This window comes from Euprymna scolopes, chromosome 2, assembly GCF_053919585.1.
Source record: "Euprymna scolopes isolate OS-2025 chromosome 2, ASM5391958v1, whole genome shotgun sequence".
Classification (NCBI taxonomy): Eukaryota; Metazoa; Mollusca; class Cephalopoda; order Sepiida; family Sepiolidae; genus Euprymna; species Euprymna scolopes.
The window spans coordinates 140,013,897-140,037,721 of NC_136483.1; the positions used below are offsets into that span (position 1 = coordinate 140,013,897).

Genomic DNA, 23,825 nt, shown 5'->3' on the forward strand with positions numbered 1-23,825 from the left:
GATTTTGTTTATTTTTCCTCTGCAAAATTTTACAGTGCACCCAGCATTTGGGGGTTTTACCCAAACACGGTCTCCCACTTGATATGGTGTATTGACAATGCTAACCACTGATGGTGTGACATCAATTCCTTTTATACGCTGTTCATAGCAGTAAATCCTATTAGCTGGTGCAGTTTCTGGTGTTGCATAGTCCTTTGGTGTCACATTATACCAATACACAGCTTCTAAAATAGAACACTGTGTCCTGGCCGCAATTCTTTTAATGGTGCGGGGACACCGCTCCACTATACTGTTACCTTCTGGAAAATATGCACATCGGTAATGCATTCTAATACCCCATCGCTGCGTAAATTTCTGAAATTCTTGACATTGAAATGTAGTGGCGTTATCAGTCAGAATTTCCAGCGTTAAAAAAAGACAGTTCTCAACTGTCGTATAATGCTAGATGCATCCTGTCGTGTCAATAGGCGCCATATCGGGAAATGTGTCGGACCACAATCTGTCAAGGTCAAAAAATGCTTGCCCTCATAATGCGTTACATCCATTCCTACTCGATACCAGTTGTCCTCCACCTCAAGGTTCCCTTTTTGCCATTGAGATGGTGTTGGATCAATTCGCTGACACTCTTCACACGAGCGTATTGCCTTGATTGATGCTCTTGTAGTTGAAGGACACACTCTTCGGACAAAATATGTTGTTGCCCGAGGTCCGGGATGTCCACTCTGCTGATGTATTGTACGGATCTGGTCAGGTGTTAATTGATCTGTTACGGCCGCACATGTCTGTTGTGGAGGATCAGATCCCTGCCTCATTACATCAATCCACCTCTTTGGTACTCTAGTCAAGCTATCAGCCATATTCTGCATCGACGAAACTAAGGTAATGTCCATCTGCAAGCTGTATTCGTCAACTATACGCTTTATTATTGCCAGTCTCCTTCGTACTAACATCTCACTCGCAGCTCTAGTCTTAACTCGAGCTTTTCCAGTCAAGGTGTCTGTCAACCAGTGGTAAACACACAACGAGTCAATGTGGAGATGCACAACCTTAGCCTGCCATTGCAATGCAAGATTAAGCCCTTTTAACGTGGCATCAAGTTCTGCCAAATTTATATGCTGGGCATCATTTTTCGGACGAAGCCAGCACGCATCTTCCACAACAGCACACAACTGTTCCAACACGACACCTGTAGCCAGTGAACTTGCGTCAACCCATGCATTCAGTTCGTTTCCAGATACTTGCCACTACCCTGGGCAGGGTCGTTTCTATGTACTCTGGACAACATTTCAGCCATCATTTGCTGGAAAGAATCATCATCCACCATGTCGTCCCATCCTATGGTTACTGCAGTTACTCGTCTTTTTACTACTCCTGTTGCCAATGGGAGCCATCCACAGACTGGTAGATGCCCTACTAATTTACCGCAAATAGAAAACACAATGTGTCTTCTCAATACACTGGGTAACTCTGGAATCACGCTCCCTTGCTTCCATCGCAATCCAACTTCAAAATGAACGTCTCTCTAAAAAATCAACCCTCTTTTATCTCCAACCAGGGACATCTCATTTGCATATCGGGTGGTCACATTGCAGACATATAAAAAGATAAGGCAGCCATTTTTGTTTCTTTCTTCTTCATTCATTTCATTCCACGACCGACCCGTTGAATTATGCACACGTGCTAGTTAGGTAAGTCGCACGTTTCCCTACAACTAGCTTCTCAACACTGCTAGACTTTACTAGCTTCTAAAATATTGATAGACTTTAGTAGCTTCTCAAACACAGCTAGATTTACTAGCTTCTAAAACATTGATAGACTTTACTAGCGTCTAAAATACTGCTAGACTTTACTGGCTGCTCAAACACTGCTAGACTTTATTAGCTGCTCAAACACTGCTAGACTTTACTGGCTTCTAAAACACTGCTAAACTTTAGAAGCTTCTAAAACATTGGTAGACTTTACTAGCTGCTCAATCACGAATAGACTTTATTAGCATCTAAAACATTGATAGGCTTTACTAGCTTCTCAACTCTGCAAGAGTTTACTAACTTTTAAAACACTGCTAGACTTTACTAGCTTCTAAAACACAGCTAGACTTAACTAGGTTCTAAAACACTGCTAGACTTTACTAGCTTCTAAAACACTGCTAGACTTTACTAGCTTCTAAAACACTGCTAGACTTTACTAGCTTCTAAAACACTGCTAGACTTTACTAGCTTCTAAAACACTGCTAGACTTTACTAGCGTCTAAAACACTGCGAGACTTTACTAGCGTCTAAAACACTGCTAGACTTTACTAGCGTCTAAAACACTGCTAGACTTTACTAGCGTCTAAAACACTGCTAGACTTTACTAGCTTCTAAAACACTGCTAGACTTTACTAGCATCTAAACCACTGCTAGACTTTACTAGCTGTTCAAACACTGCTAGACTCTACTAGCTTCTAAAACACTGGTAGACTTTACTAGCTTCTAAAATATTGATGGACTTTACTAGCTTCTAAAACACTGCTAGACTTTAGTAGCTTTTAAAACACTGCTAGACTTTACTAACTTCTAAAACACTGCTAGACTTTATTAGCTTCTCAAACAAAGCCAGACTTTACTAGCTTCTACAACTCTGCTAGACTTTACTAGCGTCTAAAACACTGCTGGACTTTAGTAGCTGCTCAAACACTGCTAGACATTACTAGCTTCTAAAACACTTCTAGAGTTTACTAACTTCTAAAACACTGATAGACTTTACTAGCTTCTAAAACACTGCTTGACTTTACTAGTTTCCAAAACACTGCTAGACTTTACTAGCTTCTAAAGTATTGATAGCCTTACATGCTTATAAAACACTGCTAGACTTTACTAGCTTCCAAAACACAGCTAGACTTTACTCTCTTCTAAAAACTGCTAGAGTTTACTAGCTGCTCAAACCATGCTAGATTTTACTAGCTTCTAAAACACTGCTAGCCTTTTATAGCTTCTAAAACGTTGTTAGGCTTTACTAGCTTCTACAACACTGCTAGACTTTACTAGCTTCTAAAACATTGATAAACTTTACTAGCTTCTAAAAGACTGCTAGACTTCATTAGCTTCTAAAACAGTGCTATACTTTACTAGCTGCTCAAAACCAACAACAAAAAAATTTCAGTCGAATCGTAATCCTCTATTATATGACGACAATTAGAAAAATTTCTGACTCGAATCACATTTCAATCTTTCTATTTTTCGATGGACACTTTCAATTTTCGAAGTTCGACGCGAATCGTTTAATATTTCCATTTCTCGACGCTTTCAATTTTCACAAATCTCACTTACGTCTCGGTGGCATCGACTTTATATTTCATGCCGAAATAGTTTGTAATTAAAAAATATATATTCTTATCAGCTTTCGCACGGCATTCTAAATTCCGACCTGTTCCATTCGGTTCCAAGAACTCGACTTCCTAGCTCTCCTGGCTTTAGTCTTTTTATGCCGTCATTTTTGGGAGCAAAACCTTATTGATCTGCAAATCAATGCATATCATACTTCATGAAGGAAAAATAAATAGCATTATAAAATATTTTCTCATGTAGAGATTCCTTGGGATATCACTATTATTGGGAGAGGGCCACGAAGGTAAAAAGGTTGGGAAACACTGGACTAGAAACGCAGATTTTTTTTTTTTCTGTCTAGAAAATGGCGCTCGTATTTGAGCAATTTTGTGTCGCGTGACGAATTAGATCGTATTTGTGTTAGATTTCGCACGTCAAGTTCTGCTAATAAATGAAGTTAATGAGTTCTTCTTGTAGGTCAGCAAAAACTATTGGGTAGAATATTTCGCAATAGCCAGAGAAACATGTAATCTATTTTATTGGTGGTCACCTCTTAAAACCGACGCACAGTTACAATTAAAATATTTCGAAGGTTTTTATTATTCATCCTTGTACAGGCGGGTTGACAAAAGGTATTTGATTATTTAAGCACACAAAAAAAAAAAAAAAACAATAAACTTATAATGATGAAAACCTTTCCAATGATAAAATCTTGTGGTGGCAGTACCATAATTTGAAATCGTTTTTCTATAATAGATGTCGGTAAAATATCAATGATAGTACATTTTAAGAAGAGGTATCCACGAAAATTTTAGTACCAACGTCATCAATTTCAAGTTTTGAGTTTCGCCAGAGACTTCTGATGTTTATGCGGTGTTCTGAAATTGTCTACAATAATATAAAGAACATTTGAGAAATATTGGTTTGGAAAATTTTACTGACAGGTGAATTGAATCACACCTGTCTATTTGACCATTTGTTGCTTAGACGACTTTCCAGGATATGCATTACCACATTGCTGAAGGATAGTTGGATCTACTCAATTATTCGTATCATCATTACTGTGGTTGAGTATAGGTTTCCCATGTTATGGTGGATAATGATAAAATTACAGCTTCCAGTTCTTTTCTATTATCGTATTTATCGAAAGGCCTCAAATATTTTATGTTTTTGTCATAATGCGAATATCTTAAAGCATCGTTATAGAATCGGGAGTGACCATAAAATATCTGTTTCTTAGATAAGATACTGGAAATTTTTCTTGCTACATTTGGTACTATAAGATTGATTATAGATCTGGGATAGCTGGATTCTTTATAGACACAATATAATATTTGGTTGGGTTTGCGGTAGGGTTTGTTTTAATCAAAAGGTTTAGAATTTGATCTAAAAAAATTTACTACTTTTCTATTAACGTCGAATATAATATTTAATCAAAAGTTCCTAAGAATATCATAGTCTTTTTTTTATATACACTTTATCTAATGGTCAGAAGAGCACCATCCCTCGACCCAGAACTGCACCCTAATCAACCAAATCTCTGGCAACTTAGATACAACACTCTCCCTTGATACTAGCGCATGTATTTGGTGACTTCAATGTCCACCACAGTAATTGGCTTGGATTCTCTACTTACACAGATGCAGCTCGCAGCATAACATATGACTTTTCTATAGCTCATTCCCTATCACAGACAATTAAGTTTCCGACACGTTTCCCAGATCAAAAAGATCAATATGCCTCACTTCTAGATCTATTTCTGATCAGAGTTCCCAATGATTTTGTAACAAATACTGACTCGGAAATGCTGATCACGCTATTATAATGGTAGAAATCACTCTAAATTCTCGACTCAAAACTGAAGATCCATTACTCAAAACGCCAATGAGATTATAAAAGGCTGACTGGGAAGCCATCAGGGATCACATCAGATATATCCCATGGGGAAATATATTTTCTCTTCCTGCTGAACAGTGCTCAAATGATACCACTGAATGGTTCAAAACGGCAATTGAAGCACATGTTCCCACACGGAAATTCTATAGCAAATCCCTCTCTCCCAAACGGTTTACTTCTACTGGCGCAGCTGCCATTGCTCAAAGGCAGCATATATACCGCAGATTAACCCACATAAGTTCAGTACAAACAAGCAAAAGTTTATAGAAGCTATAAGTAATTGTAAGAAAGAAACAGCGATAGCTAAGAAACAATAAAGCACCAGAAATACATACATATGTATACGTATATGTATATGTATGTGTATATACCCCACCACACACATATATGATCATGCATGTATACATATATGTATACATATATTAGTATATTTAGGCAGCATTTTTCTTTTATGCACGTTTCATTAAATAGCACAGATAACTCTTGCTTGTTTTTCTTGTAATCCTCCTTTTTTCTTAGTGAAAAAAGAAATTTCCCATAATTGCGAACGTTTTCGACCTCCATTGGTCATCCTCAGGGGAGTAGTAAAAAATAAAAAAATGAAATTGAAAAATGAAAATAGCGAGATGAAATGAAAAGACGATTAAAAGATGATTAAAAGACGTTTAAAATCGCTTAAAATCACTAAAATACACAAAAGCACTTGAGCGTGCCTTCCATTTCGTTATGAATCTGGTTAATCGTTGGTATATTAATGTGGATTAACAATGCCTCAAAAATCGGGTGGCGCACCTCGCAATATGAGACAGTTAAAATGGCCGTGTTATCTAGTAATATGTCTCTAAACTCATTTTTAGGGGTGTGGTGTGCTATGAGGTGCTGATAGATTGAACTATTCAGGGAAGACAGGTGACATGTTAAACGACAGGAGATGCTGGTTCGAGTCATGCCAATGTACGAATTATTTTTGGAGACGCATTCTCCTATGGGACATTTAAAGGTGTACACAGCATCGTTCGCGATTATGGGAAATTTCTTTTTTCACTCGGAAAAAACGTCCGGAAAATGGTCCGACAAAGAGAAAAAGAGGATTACAAGAAAAACAAGCAAGAGTTATCTGTGCTATTTAATGAAACGTGTATACATATATGCATACACACACACACATATATATATATATATATATTCATGCATAGATATCTATTCATGTATGTATACGTATATGTATACATATATATATATATATATATATATATATATATACTCATGCATATATACGTATATGTAGACATATATATATATATACAAGAATAAAAAAGCATTGGAAATGCAAAAGGATATAGGGATGGTATGCCAAAAAGTATACAAACAAGATAGCTATGAATGGCTAGACACATGGAAATAGAATTGCATCCAAAGTATAGCCCTATAGCTTTTCTCCAATCTTCATTCCATGCCATCATTACGGTTGTAAAAAGCTATAGGGCTATACTTTGGATGCAATTCTATTTCCATGTGCCTAGCCATTCATAGCTATCTTGTTTGTATACTTTTTGGCATACCATCCCTATATCCTTTTGCATTTCCAATGCTTTTTTATTCTTGTTAATTAGTATTTTTACTTACAGTCTTATTTTTAAACTTACATTCATGATAGTATTGTCTTTTTTAGGAGGCGGCTCATTGCTGCCTCCATTAGTAGCAGGTCGCTTCCTGCTAGGTTTTAGGTCTTTGGGTTTTGGGCCTTAGGAGTTGCCTCTTGGTCCTCCATCGGTTCTATATTACATAGAGAGTGCTACCGCCTCTCTGATAAAACAGTTAGAGTATTATAAAGTTCTAAAATGTTCATACCTGCACTATTAAATTTTTCTTGGTTCATTCTTTGGCGTTTTGGCAAAGATTTGGCAGTTTTTGATATTTATATTTATAATAGTTTGTGCATGAGGCAGCTTTTTCCCCTTGGGATCCCTGTTATACCGTGCTTTTGAGTCAGCACGTGAGGCAGCCTTCTTTTTTCTGGTTCTTTGTTATAAAGAGCACGTGAGGCAGCTTTTTTTTCCCTCGGAATCCCTGTTATACCGTGCTTTTGAGTCAGCACGTGAGGCAGCCTTCTTTTTTTCTGGTTCTTTGTTATAAAGAGCACGTGAAGCAGCTTTTTTTCCCTCGGAATCCCTGTTATACCGTGCTTTTGAGTCAGCACGTGAGGCAGCCTTCTTTTTTTCTGGTTCTTTGTTATAAAGAGCACGTGAGGCAGTTTTTTCCCCTCGGGATCCTTGTTATACCGTGCTTTTGAGTCAGCACGTGAGGCAGCCTTCTTTGCCTCAGGATTTGCATGATACTTAATTTTTATTATTTCAGCATTTTTCTGATAGTATTCTTTTTGCTCAGATAATACCTTGACTTTGTTTTTTTCATAGTCTATATTTCTCTGAGCTTTTTTACTACGTGCTGACTTTGGCATTTTTTATTAAATGTAAACATATAACACTTATGTGTATCTTACTATAATATCACTTATCTTATAGCAAGACAACTCTCGTAGAATTGAGATACTGCCCCGTCACCAATAGTTAAAGTGTGGAACGGTATACACACCAATAGTGTAGTTGTTATCTTTATATGAAGTCCTAATCAGTGACAGCGTGAGGTTACTTGGTTAATTTATTGTAGTTTATTTTAGAAAACTTACTTGTTTTTATTAGTAGATTGTGTATAGTAGCCACAATATCTAGTTATTTTTGTGGCTAGGGCTTGGATTTTGATTCTTTTTGGTCAGCTTCCAGTGAGTTCTTAGAAGATGACTTTCTTGCAGTTTCTTTTGCGGTTAATTAAACTTATTTCCTTTGGCGTTTGGTGAGTTCTTAGAAGAACTGGTCTGATCTATTTTTCTTAGCGAGCGAAGAGATTCAGCTGCATTTAACAATGGTTGCTATAGTGTATTTTTGCGCATGCGTGAGAATTTCAAGTTTCCTCCTTATTTTTCAATAGTTTGACAGTAGTCATGTATCTTTCTGTCAAGAGCGACAGACGTCAGTGTTAGCCGTGATCGTCTAGAGGTTAGGACCCCACGTTGTGGCCGTGCTAACCTAGGTTCGAATCCTGGTCACAGCATTGACATTTTGTACATATTTTACAGTCCAAAATCTGAAGAATTATTTGTTTTTATAACATTGTTTTTTGATGTCGTACTTGCTGATAGGTTACTCTTATAACAATTTTGATCAACTGAGATAAAGATTTCGTGGTTTCATTAACGCTGGTGGGTTACTGTTTAAAGAAAAAACCTTAACGTTCACCTTAAATATTAAGCGTCCAAGAAATATAGGCCACTGGCAAACAGGAACGTCTGTGAGCATCCGGTGTATTATTTGGAGCTGTCCCTTTTGAGAGAAGTTCCGTGTTCGAAATGGTCTGTCTACATTGGGTATATAGTGTTTAAAACTTGTTATTACACGTAATCTTATTTAATTATGGAGTTAGCTAAAAAGCGATGGGTCACTGCACTTCTCCGTGTAAAGAGCAGTCGATTGATGCTTGAACTGTTGTCAGAGACCGTTCGTACACCGAGATACATCGTCTCAAAAGAAAGAAGAAAGAAGAAGAATAAAGAAGAAAGAAGAACAATTGGCCATTTTTGTACCCTTTTTTTTGCTCTCTTTTGACATTTTAACCGACATTCTGACACTCGCTGGATTCGTAAGACGCTTCTCTGTAAGAATATGTGCTTTTTTGAAACTTATAAGTTGATTTTAGTTGAGATTTGGATAGTTTTGTTTTGTAGGCGTATATAGGCGTGTACGGGCCATCCCTATATAGAGAGTGCTACCGCCTCTCTGATTATATATATATATATATATATATATATATATATATATATATATATATATATATATATATATATATTTATTTCATGCATGTATACGTATACATATATGTCTGTGCATATATATATAGATTTATGTATGTATACGTATATGTATGTGTATATATATATTCATGCATGTATACATATGCATACACACACACACACACACACACACACACACACACACACATATATATATATATATATTAGCATGGGTGCCCGGCGTTGCCCGGGTATTTGGAGATGTATGTTGAGCAAAAAAAAAAAAAAGTGGTCAATTTTTTTAACTTTGACCCCTGTTATGACCCCTAAACAGGTATTGTTTTAGGCTCTAATCAAATTATTAAGTTAAATCCATGTCCAATGAACCTATATCTAAAATTTCAAGTGTTTAGATGCAAAATTGTCGGAGGAGTTTGGTTGAGTTCTCAAAGGTGAAATCGTTGAACTTTGACCCCTTAATCGCCAAATTTCTGGCCGAAAACCAATCACATCAATTTTCCCAAATCTCAGTACTCTGTATATAAAATTTCGAGTCTGTAGACTAAAAATTGACAGAGTTATTGCGCAGGGAAATGTACACACACAGACACACAGATACACAAACAGACAGACACTTTCACTTTTATACATATATATGTATATATATATATTCATACATGTATACGTATATATATATATATATATATATATATATATATATATATATGTGTGTGTGTGTGTGTGTGTGTGTGTAAGAGAGAGAGAGAGAGAGAGAGAGAGAGAGAGAGAGAGAGAGAGAGAGAGAGAGAGAGAGAGAGAGAGAGAGAGAGAGAGAGAAATGAAAAGGAACAAACCTTTTCATTTTACCTTGAGCGTTTTCATAAATCTGGATAAAAATTTAAACGAACCAGAAAGACGTATTCTTAAACACCTAATGCTTTTGTTTCAACACATAACATGCTGTCATGTTCCCTTTTGTGTGATGTGACTATATTATCTTGCTCATTTAAAACTTTTAAAAGTATAAACATGCGATTTGTTTTTATTTTTATTTGACTGATAGATTTGAAATGTTTAAAATGTGAATCATTATATATATATATATATATATATATATATATATATATATATATACTAGCATGGGAGCCCGGCGTTTCCAGGGTGTTTGGATGTGTATGTTGAGCAAAAAAAAAAAAAAAAAAAAGTGGTAGTAGGAAGGCAGGCTCGAACTCGTACCGCAAAGGAGGAAAAGAATGGGGTTTATGCTGTTACGTCCGCCGCCAAACCGGAAGCGACATTTTTTTAAATTAAGGCTAGACAATCTAAAGGATAGGATACCTTTAAAAAATATCGGCGAAAAAAGTGCCCCCCTCTGTAGAAAAGTGCCTAGTTGAAGGGGAAGATATTAATGTTTTTAGCCACTTTTTCGATATTTGTCGTATGAAAGATCGAACTTTAAAACGATACTGATCTTGGTAAAATCCGTCGCCTCTATTGAAAGTTTAAGGCAGACATGCAAACAGACATACATACATTTATATATTGGTAACTAAAAATTTTCGACCCAAACAGATGAAAAAGCTTGCCCTATCTCTGAATACCCTTTATGTAAAATTTCAAATACTTAGACCAGAAATTGCCTGAGTAATTTGACCGCAGAGGTCAATTTTTTTAAAATTTTGACCCCTATTATGACCCCTTAAAATTTATTGCTTTGGGCTCAAATCAAGTTATTAAGTTAGATCCATATCCAAGGAACCTATATCTAAAATTTCAAGTGTGTAGACCGAAAATTGTCGGAGGAGTTTGGTAGAGTTTTCAAAGGTCAAATCGTTGAACTTTGACCCCTTAATCGCACAATTTCTGGCCAAAAACCGACCACATCGATTTTCCCAAATCTCAGTAACCTGTATATCAAATTTTGAGTCTGTAGACTAAAAATTGACAGAGTTATTGCGTAGGGAAATGTACACAGACACAGATACACAAATACACAGACGCTTTCACTTTTATATATATACTAGCAGGGGTGCCCGGCGTTGCTCGGGTGTTTGGAGGTGTATGCTGTGCAAAAAAATCAAAAAAACAAAAAAAATGGTTAATTTTTTAAAACTTTGACCCCTATTATGACCCCTTAAAATTTATTGTTTCGGGCTCAAATCACTTTATTAAGTTAGATCCATGTTCAAGGAACCTAAATCTAAAATTTCAAGTGTCTAGACCCAAAATTGTCGGAGGAGTTTGGTAGAGTTCTTAAAGGTCAAATCGTTGAAATTTGACCCCTTAACAGCCAAATTTCTGGCTTACACCCGTCACATCGATTTTCCCAAATCTCAGTACCCGGTATTTCAAATTTCGAGTCTATAGACTAAAAATTGACAGAGTTATTGCGTAGGGAAATGTACACAGACAGACAGACACACAGACACACAGACAGACAGACAGACACGTTCACTTTTATATATATATATATATATATATATATTTGATTAGTTTTTTTGGAAAAAGAAATCCAGCAGAGTGCTCAATTAAAAGGAAAATCCGAAATGTAAGAGCGTATTTATATTTTGTGTACAGAAAGTTGTTAGATGAGACAAATCATTGGTACCGTCGGTTTCAAGCCCGATAATAAGGACCGTTTAAGGTATCCTTATCAAGCTCTCTTCAGCCAATATTCGTCTATTTTATAACCGGAAGTGTGAAATATATATATACCTCGCGAGTTCACGTTTAAATCTCGTTTTGTTAAATCCCCCCCCGCGTTTATTTATCGGATGATGATGATTTCATTAACTTTAAACTTTGAATTATTTAAATTTAAAATCAAATTTCGAAAAAGATTTTCCCTTATATAAATCGATTTTAATTTGAACCCAAATTAATTTAAAAATCTAATTTTTCTTATGTATAAAAAACCTTAATATTTATATTGGTATCGGTTAAAAACTTAAAATTTCGTTTAATTATATCGAATTACGTTTAAAAATTTCTAAAATACGTTCAAAGTTTTTTTTTTTTTTAAATTTTAATCTTTCGTTTAATTATATCGAATAACGTTTAAAAATTTCGAAATACGTTTAAAAATTTAATAAAAATTTAATAAAAAACCCAAATCTTTCAAGGTTTGGGGAAGTGAGTATTTATCTATCCTAAGTGATTTTCCTAGTATATTAACATTATTATATTTTTCTATCGTTTTAAATTTGAAATAGATTGTAAATTACATTTATAAAGTATAATTTTTAAAAATTTATATATAATACATTAATTTAAAATCTCTAATATAATTACAATTAAAATCCAAGTTTACCGACTAATCATTTTAGTATTTACAATTTTTTTTTCCTATTACATACATACAAAGGCCAGGAACAACAGAAAAAAAGGCAAGCCTCTTTTCTATTTATTAAAAAGAAAATACAATTTTGTTATATATGGGTTGTGGAAGTGCATTCACTAGCAAAAGATCTATCTAATTTGCATATTCTTTTAAACATTCATTTTAATTAAGTCTCTATTAGTTGCTTCGGTTTTCTAATGAGATAGCCATCTTTAGTCAACTATTACGTGTAATTATATAAATGCAGATATTCTACATGATTTATACTTACATAATATTTGCGTAAAAAGTTTATAGTAAAAACAAAATTGTTTCCGCATATACTTATATATACGTATATATTTTTGTTTAACAAATTTTGTCTACCATTCTAGAGTTTTTGGTCTACGGACATGAAACTTCATATATAAGGTATTTGAATCCATGCAAAACTTTATATTTGGATTTTAGCCCGAAAAAATCGGTGTAAAAGTGTGAAAATTACAAAAAATGAAATTTGCCAGGTGAAGGTCGAACGCCGGCATTACAAATGCATAATATAGTAGCTATTGGTTCATGTTTTAACTTTTAGCCTTGCACTAAACATGTTTTCAGAGCTCAGTCATTGACGGCAGGGGCAAAATAAATCGCGAGTTGAACGTTTTGTTTTGATTCTCGGTGGCGGCGCATGAGTCTTTTTTTTATTTATACTTTTTAAATAATTACTATATATTGTATCTAATCTATCTATCTATATATCTATAAAAGTGAAAATGTCCGTCTTTTCTCTATGGTAGTTAAGGAAGACTATTATACAGAAAGGCATTACTTTACATATTCACACTTTTAATATATACATATGCACATAACCTTATGAACAGTACATAGGACCCGAGCAAAGCCAGATGGAACTGCTAGTATATATATATATATATATATATATATATATATATATATATACTAGCAATTCAGCCCGGCGTTGCTTGGGGGCCTATGTACTGTTCGTAACTTTTGAACATGAGTCAAACTTTTTAATATATATATATATATATATATATATATATATATATATATTAAAAAGTTTGACTCATGTCCAAAATCTACAATTTCAAGTTTTTAGACCAAAATTGGCGGAGGAGTTTGGTAGAGTCTTCAAAAGTTAACTCTGTTAACTTTGATCTTTTAATAGCATAATTTTCGCCCAAAACTTATTAAAAAGCTTGCCGCATGTCTGAATATCTTTTATGTAACATTTCAAATGTTTAGACCCAAAGCTGTCTGAATAATTTGCTAGAGACTGCAAAGGTCAAATCTTTTGAACTTTGGTCAAAAATCGATTAAAAAGCTTGCCCTATGTCTGAATACACTTTATGTAAAATTTCAAATGTTTACACGAAAAATTGGCTGAGTAATTTGGTGGAGACCGGAGATATCACATTTTTAAAAAATTTTACCCTAATCTTGACCTTTTAACATTTATATGTTTAGGCTCAAATCAAATCAAAAAGTTAGATCCATGTTCAAGTAACCTGCATTGAAAATAGACCCAAAATTGGCGGAGAAGTTTGGTAGAGTTCTCAAAGGTCAAATCGTTGAACTTTGACCACTTGACAGCCAGATTTCTGTCTGAAAACCAATTACAAAGATTTTCGCAAATCTCAATACCCTTTTTCTCAAATCTGTAGACTGTAGACTGAAAATTGACAGAGTAGTTAGGTAGGGAAATATACACACACAGAGGCAATTCCAGTTATCTATGTATATCATCATCATCATCATCATCATCATCATCATCATGCGCTGTCCTTCGTGTCTGAAGTCGACTTCCTGTGAGCCATCATTCTCCACTTGTCACGGTCGCGACTGAGGGTCTGCCAGCTTCCAATAGGGATCAACCTGTCCTTTAGATTTCATTTGACGGTGTCACGAAACCTGAGCCTAGGTCTGCCTATGCCTCGTACCCCATCCTCCAGTTGTGAAAACAGTATCTGTTTTGGTAGTCGGGAGTTCTCCATTCTGTTTACATGCCCGGCCCATCTCAGGTTTTTCTGGATGAGCATGCTTGGGAGGTTGGCTTGTGATAGGATCTCCCTGTTTCTGACAAAGTCATACCACTTGACATTTAAAATCTGCCGGAGGTGTCTCATCATATAGGTGTTGAGCTTATGGGCTACCAGTTTGTACACTGGCCAAGTTTCTGCACCATATAAGAGTGACAAGAGAACGATGGCGCGGTACACCAAGCATTTAGTTCTGAAAGTCAGGTCTTTATTTTGCTAGACCTTCTGTTTGAGTTTTTTATAGGATATGGAGGCGTTAGCCATTCTTGTAGAAATCTCCTCGTCCATTTTGTTGTTGTTCATGAATTAGGTATTTGAATTTGCTGACATTGTAAAGCTCCTGGTATTGAATCTTAATTGGCTGGCTTGTTGCTGGTGATCCAGGGTATTGTTGGTACATCATTTCAGTTTTCTTGATATTAATCTGCAATCCAAAGGCCTTGGCTGATCCTGCAAAGCGAGTTATGTCCTGAGCATCCTCGTGACTATGCGCTACAAATGCAGTGTCATCAACAAACATGAGCTCCTGTACGAGTATCTTTGTTGTTCTATTTGTGGATTTGTATCCATTGACTTTGAAAAGGTCTGCTCCCAGCCTAGATCATATAAAAACACCCTTATCACAATTTCTAAAGACATGCCGAAGCACAACTGATAGGTAGAGTGAGAAGAGAGTTGGAGCGAGGACGCAGCCCTGTTTGACACCATTCTGCACATCGAATGGATTGGAGAGCTCGCCCTTCAGCTTAACTGTGGCTTTCATGCCTGAATGAAGGGCTCTGACAAGGCTGGTGAAGTGTGCAGGAAAGTTAAGCTTCAGCAAGGCTTCCCAAAGAGTGCTTCGATCCACCGTGTCAAAAGCCTTCATAAAATCCACAAAGATCATGTACAGCTCCATATTTTGCTCCACACACTTTTCCTGGATCTGTTTGAGTGAGAAGATCATATCCGATGTGCCTCTGTTTGCACGGTATCCACATTGTGTCTCAGGTAGCAAGGTTTCAGCGTGCACTGTAAGCCTGTTCAGGAGAACACGAGCGAACACTTTCCCAGGGACTGAGAGCAGTGATATACCCCTGGAGTTACTGCACAGCCTGCGATCTCCCTTTTTGAATATGGTAACTAGCTGTGTGTCTTTCCAATCTTGAGGGACAGTTGCAGTGGTCCAGGCACTCTGTATGATTGTGCAGAGAGTGGTAAGTAGTTTTTGTCCTCCTTGCTTGATGATCTCAGGGTATATGCCATCATCAATTTTTTTTTTAACTTTGACCCCTATTATGACCCCTTAACATTCATTGTTTTGGGCTCAAATCAAGTTATTAAGTTAGATCCATGTCCAAGGAACCTATATTTTACTCTTCGGAAGGGGACATAAAACTGTTCTGTTTGAGGATATTGATTTTTTACCTTACCTATGACGGGTATTCTTCCAGTTATTAATAAAGATAATAACGTACACACAAACATAGTATGTGTGTGAAAGGTGATAATATACGTATGAACGGAAATGAGTGTGAAAGGTGATAACGTACATCCAAAAATATATGTGTGTGAAAGGTGATAACGTACATACAAGCATAAATGTATATGAAAGATGATTTGCATAAGCATGCGTGTGTGGCTATATCTCCGATATTGAGTACTTATGTAAGTAAGGAGACCTTCAGAGCACTACTAAAACCAATTCTTCTACCCCCCTCTCTAAAAAACAAATTATTTAAATGATCAGTTAAAAAAACAAAAATATATATATATATATATATATATATATATATATATATATGTGTGTATTACTAGCTATTTCTACCTGGCGCTACTCAATGTATTATAAATATTGAGTAATGAATTTTCAAAAAAAAAAAAAAAAGAATAAAATAATAATCTACATATGCATAAAAAGGCAAAATGTGTGTGTGTGTGTGTGTGTGTGTGTGTGTGTGTGTGTACCAAAAACTTCCGACAGCCACGTTGGAATGTGACCAAATCGGTATCGTTTTGGACCTTGATCTTTCGGACAACAAATATTGAAAAATTGGCCAAAAACATCATTTCTTCACACTCAACTGGCCAGTTTTATACAAGGAGTGGTCAGTTTTTGCGTCACCATTTTTGCAACTCATCTTTTCTTTTCGATTGACTAAGCTTAATTTCGACGCTCTCCGTACCACGTTATTTTTTTCTCCTTTGCGTTACAGGTTCGAGACTGCCTGCTTACTACCACTTTTTTTAACACTTCTGCTTACTATTGTTTTGACCTCCCCCCCCATTACTACCATTTTTTTAACCCCCCCCCCCCGCGTTCCTTACTACACCACCTATACACCTGAGCAATCCTGGGCATCCTCGCTAGTCTAATATATAAAAGGCAAAATGTGTGTGTGTGTGTGCGAGTGTGTGGGTGTGCGTGTGTTCGTATGTCTCGCAGAAACTTTTAACACACGCCTTACGAAATCGGTATCGTTTTCAAGCTCGATCCTTCGGTTTACAAATATCGAAAAATTGGCTGAAAACATTTATTCCTTCACCCTCAACTGGGCAGTTTTCTACAAGGAGGGGGAGTCGCTTTTTTCGCCGACATTTTAGCAAGTCATCGTCACTGTTGGATTGACTATGCTTAATTTCAACACTCTCAACTTCTGCTTGTGCAACGGAGACATCAGTTAAGGCGTTACGTTTTTTTTTTTCCTCCTTCGTGTTACAGGTTCGATCCTGCCTGCCTACTACCATTTTTCTTTTTTGTTATTAACACCTCTCATTACCCAAACTGTTGTTTTGATTCGTCCTCCCTGCTACTACCACTTTTTATCCCTCCCCCTCCTCATGGGTGCTTACTACACCTCCACACACCTGGGCAACGCCGGGTTCCCCCGCTAGTAAATAAATAAATAAATAGCAGATAGTGAGAGCTGAGGTCGAAAATAGGTCTTTATAATGTTCAGTTTGATTCACTAACATATGAGTTATATAGGTTGCTTATGTTAATAAAGTGAAGCTTTAATAAAATTAACATGCTGCTGCTATTACTGATTTGTTGCTCATTACTGAAAATTGTCACCATTGTAAAATTATTCCGAGTGGGATACAATTTCATTTGACTGAAGTTGAGTAGGAATACAATTTTTGTTGTAAAGAGAATAGGCGAAGCTACAACAAAGGAGAATGAAGAATCAGAATTTGCGTTTGTAGGTTGTATGCTATCAGTAACAAGATGTACAAAACTTGTATAGTGTATTTTCACACTAGTAGGACCTATGTCCTAGGGTTGCTCGGGGAAAATTGAGGAACTCAAGAAACTACTGTTCCAAACCCTAAACCCCATATTATGCTACACTTTCGTTAATAGCCATAGACATTAAACTCACCTTGACTTTTTTAGTATTACACTGCTCTTCTTCAAGTTCAGTAATCACTTTTTTTCTCTGGACAGCTCCATATATTTGCTAGTTTTTCTGCCTCCTTGATCATTGCTATATGAATTGGTTAAGTGGCTAATGACATGGACTGACGACCTAGTTATACCAAGTTCGAATCAAGTGCATTCCACACAAGAACTTTCACTTAGGATGTTGACGACCTTCATGTGATCCCTCTTTGTAAGTACCTATTTTTTTTCTCAAGAGAATTTTTACTAGAAAGATATCGGGGAAACCAATGCCAACAATGGAATTCATAAGACATGAATGAATGAATGACCAGGTGAACTGCTAATATAATGAAATCTACTATTTGACAGGTTTTTTTTTCTTTTCTGATCTTCAGACTGTGAACTGCTAGGACATTGAAATCTACTATTTGGCATGTTTTTTTTTCTTCTTGCTCCCAATTATCAGATCAAGTCTTCTTGCTTGGATAGAGTTTGTCCATTTATATTTCTATGTTCCATAGGATGTTATGCTTTTCATTTTCTGGATGATCAAAATGTGTTCATTTGTGTAGTTTCCAGTGACTCATCTTCCCAACTTAGGACATGCCTTTTTGTGTTTTTTTATAGGCTACTTTATTGCATTTACTTATGATGTGGTTTACTGTTTCGTCTCTTTATCCACATAGACTACATTTACTGTTTTCCTGGCTCTTGCTTATCTTGGCTTTTATATAGCTCATTCTGATATATTTTTCTTTTGCAGCAATTTCATTTATTTATCCAATTGTCCTTTTTCATAGCCATATCTATGTATTTTTGTGTGCTATTTCATTAGCCAGTCTTGTAAATCGTTCATGTAGCCGCTTCTCTTCCCATTTTGTTAATTTTATTGTTTGTTGATGGCAATTTTATAACAGCTTTTCTCTATTTTAGGTTATACTTTTACCTAGTATTTTATCACATGAGGTATACATTTTTCTAGAACTATCTGTCCGTTGTTGTTGTTGTTGTTGTTGTTACATAGTCTCAATAGCAAGTGCAGATTCTGCCACACAGAAATAAAGAGTATGAGCCACCTGAAATCCAGTTGTAAGCTGGGGGACGGTTACTATATAATGACACAGTTGAGTGTGCCAAATACCTCCACTGGATCATCTATAAAAAAAATTGAATATCCAATATAGCAGCAAATTTTCAGAGCATGTACCAGAAAGAACTGTGTTTTTTTTATTTTGTTTTTTTTTACATCGGCATGAGCACTTATCAAGGCCTAAACGCCACTCGAGGATAAAGGTTAAGAGTGTACAGTAGTCAATTGGACAATATAGTAATCGTTAGTAATGGAAATTCAGTAAATTTGTTAACTTAAGTGGAACGGCTCATCAAGAACTTGTTTACGTTGGATTTGAAGACAACTATACTCTAGTCAGCTGGGAAAGCAGGAAAACGAAAGACAGTTCCACAGGTGTGCAGTTCTAAGAAAGAAGCTTTGTTCATGGAATCTACGTTTAGGTTTAGGCACAGATAAAGAGTGGGGGGGGGAATTATTGATAGTGTTTTCAGGTAGCCGAGTGTTTATTGTGAAAGTTTGACGAGGGGCAGGGCCATAGATTGAAGCTCAGTCGAGTACTTGTCATGAAAATAGCGATAAAGCAAAGACAAGCTCGCAACATCTCTTCTGTGAGAAAAAGGTTGCAGGGGAGAAAAAAGGACATCTCCTCTGAGGCTACAAAGTCTATTTTAAACTCTATCAAGGCAGGACAAGTCCTTTCTAGCAGCTCTTTCCCAGATGTGACAACAGTATTCCATCCTTGGACGTACCTGACTCTATATATAGATAGAGAACTGCACCAGCAGTGAGATATCTACTGGATCGATAGAAGGATCCCACCATTTTTCCAGCGGCCTTTGGCAACAGATTTGATGTACGTGTTCCATTTCAGATCAGGAGTAAAGGTTAAGCCAAAACGAGAGCCATTCATTTTGTTGGAAATAAGTCATACTATGCAATACTATGCATCAAAGTGAGAGATTCTGGCTTTGCACAAGCAAAAACAAACGAAGTTGTCTAAAAATGTGTTCTACGGATATCCAAAATGTCAAAAAGTCAAAAAGCTGTCTGAAAATGATGTCAGATAGTTGGAGAGTGTTTTTTTTCTTAACCGTGCATCCATACATTCAGATCGTGAACATTTGTAAAATTTTTACCATATTTTATTTCAATCATTTTTCTCTGTTCCTGCTTTTAAATTAAAAAAAATAATAATATTTTTCAAGATTCTGTTACGCCGAAAGTTACACGTTTATTCAAGCAAGGAAAATATTAGAATCTTACATATAAAAATTACGCAAAATATGTAATCTAAAAAAAGAGGAAATATTTTTTGCAATTATAATTTTTTGTATGAAAATAGTGAGTAAACAATACTTAATTTAATGATAATATCGGTAGTTCGAGAAATTAATTTCGAGTTATATCGAATTCATTAATACGGACTTTAGGGTTTTTCTGGTAATATTCCTGAAAAAAATTATTATTTCATTGTTACAATTTACGATGCTTTATTTTCATAAAAAAAGCAAAAAACAAATTCATGCATTTTTTTACTACTGAAAACCATAACTTTAGTAAAGGTGTTTATTGTTTAAATAAAATGATACATTTCCGCTAAGATTCAAATAGAAATAATCGATTCATTATATTCCGGGATCATTATTTGATAAATACTGAAAATTTCATTAAAATTGCTTAATTTCCTGATTTTTGGTGAATTTTTAAGTAAAGGGAGGGGTCAAAATGTTTATACATTTTGAGCATCGGCTATTTATTTGCACGTATCAAGAGGGGCCATATGCGAAACGGATTGCCCAGAGTTCTGTGTGGGCATTGATAGTATTAATAATTGAAAATTAAATTTATTAATTTGCCCTTAGAATCAGCGTGGGGCCTATAAAAGCATGGAGCCCACTGACCCACTGCGGCCGTGAAGTAGACTAAGGCCGAGCCAGGTCGTCATAATGTGTTTTCACTAAAGTTGATCACTTTTTTTAAAAAATTCCCTAAATAGCGATCAACTTTAACTTCTTTAAGGGATTTTATAACTATCATATTTTTAAATGAACATTATCGATTTTTATACCTACACCCACTAATGTTTCGTGCTTATGCAATTATCAGTGTAGGAAGAGTTAATTAATTACTACTGGTCGGGATATTAGAATCCAGTCATAATATATTATATAACGTTAAAACGTAGATCGATCCGCTTGTCTGGAAGACTACCGCAGTGTGTGTGTGTGTGTGTGTGTGTGTGTGTGTGTGTTTTGATTTTTTCGACCGAACTTGCCCATGTGAAAAAGAAAAACCATAAACATTGTGACGTATATGTCTAATGTGAAAAGAGGAAGATAGGGAAAAGGACAAATAAGTTAATTAAAATAACAATACAAAAAAAAATACTTACTTGGGGTTATGTAAGTATACGTCAGCTTTTGACAACATAGCATGGAAATTCACAAAACAGAAATAGATGATCAGACAATAGGAATTCATGATATATTTCCTCTTTTTTCTTTTTTTTTTACATGTATGTATGCATGCACATCTGTAGTGTTTATCTCTCTCTTTTTTGGCTATAAAACTATAAGAAAAAAGAAAGTTAAGAGACGATTTTTAAGAATGTTATCGACCTCACCCTCTCTTTTAATCGTCTCTTAAAAATATTAATACTAATAAAAAAAAAATGGGAAGAAAAAAAATGGCGGACATCCTGTCAATTTTATTATAATAGTTAATTGTGTTTTGTTTTTTAGAGAAAGAAAGAGAGAAAGAGAGTGACGGAGAAGGGAGGAATAAGAAAATACATAGGCTTGTCCTTTGTTGTTGTTGTTGTTGTTGTTGTTGTTGTTGTTGTTATTGTGTTTTCAAACAAAATACAAAAATAAAAAGAACAAGACCCCCCCCCCAAACACACACAAAAAAACAAAAAACAAAACAAAAAACAAACAAAGGTGCAGTCAACGTTTGTCATAATTTACTTGACGGGTCAACGAAGCGTTCGTCTTCTATAAATATGGAGGCCAGAGGCTACACCAATGCATATCGGTCCTAGCCAACCCTCGGGACAGAACGATCACATCCCGCTCCGACGACTGTGACGGATCAACACAAAGACATTCAACAGGACGGAAAGAGAGTAAGAACGCTCGATATTTTATCTTTACTTTTCCCCAATTTCCTGTTTTTCTTTCACTCCAAAAAGAAGAAAAAAAAAGTAAGGTGTCTCGAAAAAGTAATAATCTATATACCATACAAACTTTATCGACTCTTGTAATTATGGAAGGCTCTAATAGCATATAATCTGCGTTACGCGTTATCTTATCCGCTTCCTTAAATACGAAACCAGTTTTAATACGAGCATTTATTTATAAATATATGACTTTTAGCTACGAAAGGATCTAATAGCCAATATTATTGTACATATTTCCAGCTCTCCTGAATACTAGCCAGTCTAAAAAAAAACAAACGTCCCAACAAGCATTTATTTATATTAATTTACCAATTTGATGAGATATAAGGTCAGCTGTAGGTTAAAAGGCCAGCGTAAGATAAGAAGGCCTGACCTACAAAAAATTAATGAGTAACCTCATTGGCATTCCTTGGTGGAGACGCCGCAGGTGATTAGCAATAAATTCTCAGAGAAAAGGTAAAACCTGGGAAGATGGTCTTCCTAGAATTGGACAAAATTATGCTTCGTCCCGGCAGCAACAAAGCCACTGTTTACAACGTTACTTTAGATAGATAAGACTCTGAAAAATCAATATTCTTGTACGTTTATCCAACTCTCCAAAACACTAGCCCAGTCTAAAAATAATCTCAACAATTTATGGAAACCGCATTTTTTGTTGTTGTTATTTCTTATTCATAAGTTCTCACACGAGTTTTTACCAGTAATCGCTCATTGGCAAAACAGGTGGTGCTCCTTGGAATCTGAGTGACAATAAATCTCCGCAGATTTCTACTCTCCACTTCTTTCGATCACTGTTGCTTTGTGTTTTCCCAACAACATTGAGTTTTTGCTGATAACATTCTTTTCTTTTCTCTGGATCCTGGTGCTACCAGACCAGGCTGTCTGAAAATACTGGTTTCCTGACTCTAATGCACCAAACATTGATTTAATGTTTTTTCCCCCGTCCCTTTTAAAAATCCAACCATGTTTTGCAAAGCTAAAAACAAAAGCACTTGTTCTCTACAAAACAACGAGCCTAAATACCATGAATAAATATTTGAAGATATAGAAAATTTGAAGTACAAAACCCTTTTTTCTCCAAAATTACTGAATTTGGCATTAAATAATATGAAAAGGGGTTTTTCTTTTTTTTTTTATATAAAGGAGTCACCACTTATCAAGGCCCAGAGACCAGTCGAGGATAAAGGTTAATAAGTGTACAGTGGTCAATGAGACAATGTTGTAGTACTTGATAGTAGTGGAAATTTGGTAAATTGGATTACTTAAGGGGAACGGCTCATCAAGAACTTGTTTATGTTGGACTTGAATACGACCATAGTCAGGTAAATGGAAGAAAGTTCCACAGCAGTGCAGTTCTAAGAAATAAAACTTTGTTCATGGAATCTACGTTTAGGTTTAGGCACGGAAAAAGAGTGGGGGAAATTATTGAAAGTGTTTTCAGCTAGCCGAGTGTTTATTGTGAAAGTTTGGCGAGGGGCGGGGCCATAGATTGAAGCTCAGTGCAATACTTATTTATTAGCCTGTCCTTATTAACCTTTCCTTGAACAGTATTGGAACACTAGCTAAGAATACCAATTTCCATCTCTACGTAGCTTCTATCACTTTATAGAAAAATATTTGGAAAATTAAATGAAAAAACATACGCTACTAAAAGAGTAAGTAACTACGATGAATGTATTTGTGTATTGTACTTATTGGCAAATACAATAAAATAAAATAAAATAAAATAAAAAAAAAACATTAGAAATTAGCAGCAAAATCACACCCCTTCACTGTTGAGGCCG

General features: G+C 35.6%; 2 protein-coding genes across 3 annotated transcripts in view; one reads left to right on the forward strand and one right to left on the reverse strand.

The window, feature by feature from the left end:
• The window catches only part of LOC145296720 (protein DD3-3-like), a 230,433-nt gene extending 208,898 nt beyond the window's left edge, over nt 1-21,535 (reverse strand). The window contains exon 1 of the mRNA XM_080142714.1: nt 21,256-21,535. Within this exon, the coding sequence (XP_079998840.1) occupies nt 21,256-21,344 (89 nt within the window). The 5' untranslated portion in view covers nt 21,345-21,535. The remainder of the gene's footprint in view (nt 1-21,255) is intronic.
• Nucleotides 21,536-21,703: 168 nt separating this feature from the next.
• The window catches only part of LOC145296723 (protein DD3-3-like), an 80,932-nt gene continuing 78,810 nt past the window's right edge, over nt 21,704-23,825 (forward strand). The window contains exon 1 of one of the 2 annotated variants that reach the window (XM_080142738.1): nt 21,704-21,987. The gene's annotated coding sequence lies outside the window, so the exon portion shown is untranslated. The remainder of the gene's footprint in view (nt 21,988-23,825) is intronic. The other variant, XM_080142728.1, reaches the window with a different exon arrangement.